Source organism: Necator americanus, chromosome III (genome assembly GCF_031761385.1).
Source record: "Necator americanus strain Aroian chromosome III, whole genome shotgun sequence".
In the NCBI taxonomy this organism is placed as follows: Eukaryota; Metazoa; Nematoda; class Chromadorea; order Rhabditida; family Ancylostomatidae; genus Necator; species Necator americanus.
This window is the reverse complement of record NC_087373.1, coordinates 9,736,221-9,744,142: the sequence shown is the minus strand read 5'-3', so window position 1 is coordinate 9,744,142 and position 7,922 is coordinate 9,736,221. Positions and strand designations below refer to the sequence as shown.

The following is a 7,922-nucleotide window of genomic DNA, read 5'->3' as shown; positions in this document are numbered from 1 at the left end:
TCTGTCTCTCTGCAGATTCCAATTACTTATGCAATGGAATCGTACTATGGAATCGTCTCACTGCTCTCTGACGTAATTCCGTGCCGTGGGACCCCTCTGACCCTATCTTACTTACCAGGTTCCGGTGCCTGTGCATCAACTCCGCACTGAGAGATTCGTCTTCTTGTTTTTGCCGTGATAGCGCACCTACTTTACGCCATTGGACCCGTCTCACTGCTTTCTGGAATTTCGTTACACACGTAGACGCATGACAGAATAGCACCGTTATTATACATCATGATGCAGTGGGTTTAGCGCAGTCGATAAGAAATCCACTGTGGCCACGCGATCGATGTTTAGTGTCGGTCATGTCGAAACCGCCCTAGTTCCAAGCCAGGCCTCCATTCCTCGAGGTCGATAACTTGGTCCCAAACTTGTCCGGGACTATAAATACACTGACGTAATCATCAGCTGGCCTCTGGAGGTCACTGTATAGGCCAGTACGCGTTCCAAAACCTCAACGACTACGAACGAGCAGTAAAAAAGGGACCGTTGGCGCATCCCAAGTGGATTGATACGCCAGTAACTTTATCCTTTTAACAAATGTAATACTGACGAATTTAGGAAGGGGACCATGAAATCATCATTTCAACTCACGCAAACTGATGGATTGATACGCCAGTGATTTCTATATAGCACAATAAATTACAACAGCAACTTCAGAAAAGATTTTAAAAGAACTGTCTGCGATGACAAGCTGTTATTAGCTGCAATGCGAACAAGTCAATAATAATAATAAGCACTGTTTTTTTATCACTTTATTTGAAGCATGTAGAAAAACAAATTGTAACACTCTAACACTTCGATAATATTGCCCGAACAATAGGTCGCTGCAAAATCACATGCTATGCACGCATTTCCCAACATAAAACCAGTTTTGGACGTTTTACTAGCTTTCTTGTTCATGAAGAATTGCGAAAGTTTGGGAATCTATTATCGGGATTGTCTATATATACACCAACTCCAATGATCAGTTGCTCGTAATCCGCCGCGTCGAACACAAATGTTGTCAGCTAAACGAATACCGAATGACTCCCGACCGCGAGAACCATCACCCGCCGACCTCGCTATGGTTAACGAACTACAACCAATGCTGGTAAAGTTCCTTTTTTTTGAGACTTTTAAGCCCTCAAATTAAGAGAAAGGAGTTAAATTTTCAAGAGAATATTTCCGTACTTCAACAAAATCTAAAGCAATTTTCTTAATTATCAACTTATTCTTCTTTACAACGTCGGCTATTATCATTTGTGTTTCTTTTTCTTTCATTGGCTTGGTTTCATTCTTTTTTCTCCTCTGGCAGATTATCGATCCACTTTATCGGCATATTTCTCGCTTTGTATTTATATACCAGTCTGAACGTCTGGTTAACGCTGAACATCAGACTTCTTCTAGTGCACGCCACGTCCACCTTCACTGACCAATAGAAATTAAATATAGTGGCATTTTCCGAAAACTTGTATTCTTTCTAACTACGCTTCTTTAACTTTCTTTTCTTTCGCTTCTTCCTCTAAGAAGTTCAAGCATTCCCGAAATGATAATGAATTCAAGTGATGATTTGATGGTCCTGTTCCTAAATTCGTCAGTGCTACATTTGTTATAAGGATAAAGTTACTAGCGTATCAATTCACTTGGGATGCACCAAAGGTTTTTTTTTACTGCAATTCGTAATCGTTGAGGTTTTGGAACCACTTATTGGCCTATATAATGACTTGCGGGGGCCAACCGATGTATCAAGTTAGTGTTTTTATCCTCCCAGACTAGTCTGGTAGGATTGTTCTGACGCTGGAGGGATGAAAAACTTGTTGAGCGCTGTGGCAGATTTGAGCCATGGACCGTATGGCTACAACGAACGTCTAACAAACTGCGCCACACCGAGCTCTTACTACATTTGAAGAGTAAAGGATAAAGGATAAAGTATCTGGCGTTAATAAATCCGCTTGGGATGTGCCCCCACGTTCACTTCATCCAGAATCATTTGAGGTTCACAAACGTGTAAATGGCCTATGCAATGAGTTGGTGGGGTCTGGCCGATGTGTCAAGTCAGTGTTTTTATCCTCCCAGACAGGTCTGGCACCAATTTATCGGCCTCAGGGGGGTGAAGGGCTTGGTGAGCACGTGAAGGTGCGTACTTGAACCTCCGATCGATTCTGCAGGAAGCGGAACCTCTAACCGCTACACCACACCCGCTCCCATTTGAAGAGTATTCAAATTTTTCACCTACTTATATTTCTTCGATACCGTAAAAATTTGGAAACATAATGTGATGTATGAGTTTTTCTTTTTTTCCTGCTCAACAATTAGCGCCCAATAATGTGTTGTCCACGTCAGATCATGTAAACTTCTAGCTTCTATTTGATGCAGCCAGCCACTGAAAAAAGGATGTTGGCAACCCGATGAGGCAATTGTGCGGTAGGAATAGAATTGCGGTTGAGTACATAGGAATGAAAGGCAATACAGCAGGTTTCATGGCCTTAAAATGGCACCACTTCGATTCCATCGGACCCGTTCCACCCAATTTTATAATACTCCGCCGTTGGCACGGTAGTCCCACCTCGCGGGACCCGTCACACATTATTTTATCACTTTGTTGCGCCAACACACCTATCTAACGCCGTTGGACACGTATTACCGCGTTCTGGAATTTCATCATACACAGACTCCACTCACGCACCCACACACCACACACACCAAATACACCACACATCACACCACACCATACACACACCACACAAAAAATGAAAGGAAAAACAAAACCGATTTAGAACGAAAACAAAGAAAGAGGAAAAGACAAATAAAACAAGAAATAAGAAGAAAGAAGCATAAGTCGGAGAATTAGTTTTTTTTCTGAGATGTTCTCTGTCAGTGTAAGAAATCGAGTAACTTTTGCAAATGCCACTTTACAAATGGTGTTTTGTACCTGCAACTACCGGAAATAAACGCACTCAGAAGGTTAGGAGTCAGAGTACAAATTAGGCCGTACTTCTTTTCTTACTTTTCTTCGGCTCAATGCAGATGGTTTTTCCTTCTTAATTAAGCTGTGCTCTATGTTTACTGGTGAACTTTATGTTTACTGCTTCGGCTTCACCTGTGTATAGGGATCTCTTTTTTCAGTCCTCTTTTCCGGTACTCGATCGTTTTCCTAGCAAAACGCTTCGAAAAAAAAGCAGCATGATAAGAGACTACTATCGCCATGTATAGAGCTCGATTTGTTCTAGATTTCTTAATTCATTGTCAAAAAGAAGAATTTGTTGGTGCAGGTTGAGCGCAGCAATAATTCATTCTTCCGAGTTTTGGTAATTTTAATGATTTCAATACTGCACCGATATTGCTGCTTAATGTGAAAAAGGAAAAAAATGCAAAACGCAAAAAGAAAACCTAAATACGCTCTTTTTCTGTTGAGCGGTGTCAAAAATCGAAAGATTAAGATATCAGACAATCCTCACGGAACGATAATCAAATCCTTAACTATTTCAGAAGAGATCCTCCGCAGTTCTTCTGTATTTGGGACAAATGTGAGCTGAAGCCAATAAAACCAAATAAATTCGTCAAAAACAACAGAGAGATTCTCATTGCATATAAAAGATGATCTAATTCACCTACATAGTCTCGGATTGTTCTACAGGAGAATTGATATGAATTGGGTGACCCTCTGGAATTCGTGAACCGTAAGCCGCACGCGTGGGCTTAGTGCCGGATCTCCACGTTTTCGCCACTCTCGACTGCTTGCACAACCACTTTTCTTATGGCACCACGTGTTCGCAACATTAACCACGAGATTCGAGCCACCATGCCGGGATCATTAGGCTTTTCATTCACTGCCGGGGCTACGCGAAGGATGCTTTTTTTATCGCTAGCTGTTCTGCATCAACACTTGAAGAAGATGACTAATTATTCAATTGTGGATCTGCCAAGGTTCTTTCCCACCTCCGGGGATACGCATTCAGAACTGTACAGTCTCCAGCAAACTGCCCCGCCGACGTTGGCTTCAGCTCCTCAGGCCGTGGAAGAAGTCGAAGAAGTGGCACGGAAGTCGAGGCTCGGCTCAACACGGAATTTAAAAAAAAAACATGTGGTGCATATTCGATTGCGAGCGAATGTTTATGTAGAAATCCTCCCGCCAGATCCGTCCGCCTGCTCAAAGGTAGCGCGTGACCGACTTTCCACAGTCATGAAATCAGTACGGCAGATGATATAAAAGTAGCTACTAGCCACCGATAGCAATGAAAAGAAGAGGCTATTTGTAGCACGTATAAAATGTGCTGAATACGATATTACTGCACATATAAAGAGATCTTTTATGACCTGATCCTATGATCGAGAGTATCTGATGAGCTCCTAATAGAAATAGGATGTATGACAAACAAATATAAAGTGTGGATATAGTGTCTGGCGTTAATCAATCTGCTTGGGATGTGCCTCCACGTTCACTTCAATTCAGAATCGTTTAAAGTTAACGAACGTGTAACTGGCCTATACAATGACTTGCGGTGGCTAGCCGATTAGTCAAGTCAGTGTGTTTATCCTCCCAGATGGGTCTGGTACCAACTCATCGACCCGGGAAGGATGAAAAGCTTGGTGAGCACTAGGGCGGTTTCCCTAGTGTCCCTAGTGACATAACGTAACATAACGTACCAAAACTATAAACGAGGATACCGGACCGGAAACTGAACATACAGGCTACAGAAATAAACTATGTAAGTACAAATCTACAAGTGCACATGACTTATTTAACTTAGAACTCGACGAATTCGACGAATGCGAATTGATTTTCGACGAATCGCAGGGCGGAGGCGGCGCAAAGGGTGGAGCGTTACAATGGATGGGGTCGTACAAAACAGCATTCTGGAGGCGGCTGTTTGCAGTGACGCAGGGAGACCCGTCTACCCCCGTCTCCATAATCTACGATCCCGTATACGGAAACTCCACCTGAAATCCGCACCACCTCAGATTCGTGATATGCTGCCTTTAATCATTACCTTAGGCAGTGTTTCCGACGTCTTCAAGTATCATGTAGGTCGAATAGCGCCACATAGATTCGCAGTTCGTGTTCTTTGATGATAGAGGACGACCACATATAGGATCTTATGGTGGTGCGTCATTACTGTTATTATGAATACCTTTACTCGTTCACATAGTGAAGTTTCAACTGGGTTTATCTCACGTGCCCGTCTAAATGCTTCCCACCTGCCAATTATATTTTTACTCGCGTCATATTTTACAAACAGTAACGGTGCCACAAGTTTGTACGCTCGTCGCAGTCACCGAAACGGTCAGCACAAGAGTTAGCTCTGCCCAAAACAAAAAAAAATCTAATCCTACCTCTTTTCTCCTAATAAAAAGTGTTCTTTCCACGTCTGTATTGATGCTTTATACTCTTTTCTTTGAAAAGAGTATAAAGCATCAATACAGACGTGGAAAGAACACTTATACTTCTCTTATACTCTTTTCAAAGAAAAGAGTATACACCCTTCCCTTCTCCAAAGCAAAGCTGATTGTCTGCTCATTAAGTTCACTTATTTCAAACTGCATAGGAACTCGCACTCTCAAGGAAAATGAACTCTGAAGTCGTTTGTTTATGTGTAACTAATGCGTATTGTAACTGTACTCGTACAAAGTCTGGTTGTTCTTTCAAATCAGAAGTTTTCTGAGAAAGTGTTCGTTTCACTGGGAACAATGTGAGAAAAGAAGATAGGAAAAAAAGGGAATACAGAAAACGATCAATTCCTCCTTTTCCAAGGAGGATTTTCTTTCTAAAGTTGGAAGAAAACAGCAAGGATGAACAAGTGGAATAAAACATAAGGAATAAAGTTTCTGGCGTTAGTCAATCAGCTTGGGAAGCGCCCCCACGTTCACTTCAATCAGGAATCGTTTGAGGTTCGCAAACCTGTAACTGGCCTATGCAATGACTTGCGGGGGCTAGCCGTTTTTTTCAGTGTTTTTATCCTCTCAGACAAGTCTGGTGCCAATTTAGCGACCCCGGAGGGATGAAAGGATTGGTGAGCACTAGAGCAGCTTCGAACCTCCGATCGATCGTGCAGGAAGCGGAACCTCAAACCGCCGCACTACACCCGCCCATCATGATATATAATAACGAGCTTATTCCGTGTGTGTGTGTGAGTGTGTGTGTGTGTGTATGTATGTATGTATGTATGTATGTATGTATGTATGTATGTATGTATGTATGTATGTATGTATGTATGTATGTATGTATGTATGTATGTATGTATGTATGTATGTATGTATGTATGTATGTATGTATGTATGTATGTATGTATGTATGTATGTATGTATGTATGTATGTATGTATGTATGTATGTATGTATGTATGTATGTATGTATGTATGTATGTATGTATGTATGTATGTATGTATGTATGTATGTATGTATGTATGTATGTATGTATGTATGTATGTATGTATGTATGTATGTATGTATGTATGTATGTATGTATGTATGTATGTATGTATGTATGTATGTATGTATGTATGTATGTATGTATGTATGTATGTATGTATGTATGTATGTATGTATGTATGTATGTATGTATGTATGTATGTATGTATGTATGTATGTATGTATGTATGTATGTATGTATGTGTATGTATGTATGTATGTATGTATGTATGTATGTATGTATGTATGTATGTATGTATGTATGTATGTATGTATGTATGTATGTATGTATGTATGTATGTATGTATGTATGTATGTATGTATGTATGTATGTATGTATGTATGTATGTATGTATGTATGTATGTATGTATGTATGTATGTATGTATGTATGTATGTATGTATGTATGTATGTATGTATGTATGTATGTATGTATGTATGTATGTATGTATGTATGTATGTATGTATGTATGTATGTATGTATGTATGTATGTATGTATGTATGTATGTATGTATGTATGTATGTATGTATGTATGTATGTATGTATGTGTGTATGTATGTATGTATGTATGTATGTATGTATGTATGTATGTATGTATGTATGTATGTATGTATGTATGTGTTTGTTTGTTTGTTTGTTTGTTTGTTTGTTTGTTTGTTTGTTTGTCTGTGTGTTACGAAATTCGAAAAAGGGGGTGCGACGGGTCATACGGCGTCAGATTGGTGCGCCGGCGCCAGATACCTATAGGAGGCGGTGCGACGGGTCCACCTGCGTCGGATTGGTGCGCCGGCGCCAGATAACTATAAAAGGCGGTGCGACGGGTCCACCGGCGTCGGATTGGTGCGCCGGCGCCAGATACCTATAGAAGGCGGTGCGAGTGGTCCACTGGTGTCAGATTGGTGCGCCGGCGCCAGATATCTATGGAAGGGATTGCGACGGGACGTTTCATTGCCGTGACCACTGGGCACATTGCTCTTCACCTTTATGACTCCTCCGCGTGCCTATTTCCTTCTTCGCTCGCCTCAAGTTTGTAGCATGCCGTTCTCAGAAAGTGGAAACACGCATGCAGACGGTTGCTTAAATAGTAGCCAGATGTTTATGTGATCTGACGTAGAACGTTATCATTATCAGTAGAATGATTTCTTTCACGTCATTTTATGTTAAAACATCATTCTATGATAACTATTGAGGGAAATCAGGAGGAATACCCATACTTCGAGTAATGCTTTCAAGTTGTATCTATATTATTCTGGCATCGAAGAAGTGTTTGCAGCTGATGGTCGAATATTCTCCAAATGTAGAATTGACGCGTTTACAAGGAAAAATCCGTAATCTTTAGCCTTAATTTATAATATAAAGAAGAGAAGGAGAGCGTGTTGTTAAAAAAAAACACAAATCTAATTTTGCAGAAAACACCACTACTATTAACTTTCATTGATCAGTGAAGAGGAGCGAAGCTAAAACCACCGAAAGTCTGAAGTCCGGCTT

The 7,922-nt window shown here is 40.8% G+C and overlaps 1 protein-coding gene across 1 annotated transcript in view; it reads left to right on the top strand.

Moving 5' to 3' along the window:
- Positions 1-1,042: 1,042 nt before the first annotated feature.
- Positions 1,043-7,922, top strand: part of RB195_009113 (uncharacterized protein) — a gene marked incomplete at both ends in the record, with an annotated part of 33,573 nt that continues 26,693 nt past the window's right edge. The window contains one exon of the mRNA XM_064195952.1: positions 1,043-1,135. Coding sequence (XP_064047097.1) covers positions 1,043-1,135 — 93 coding nt within the window. The remainder of the gene's footprint in view (positions 1,136-7,922) is intronic.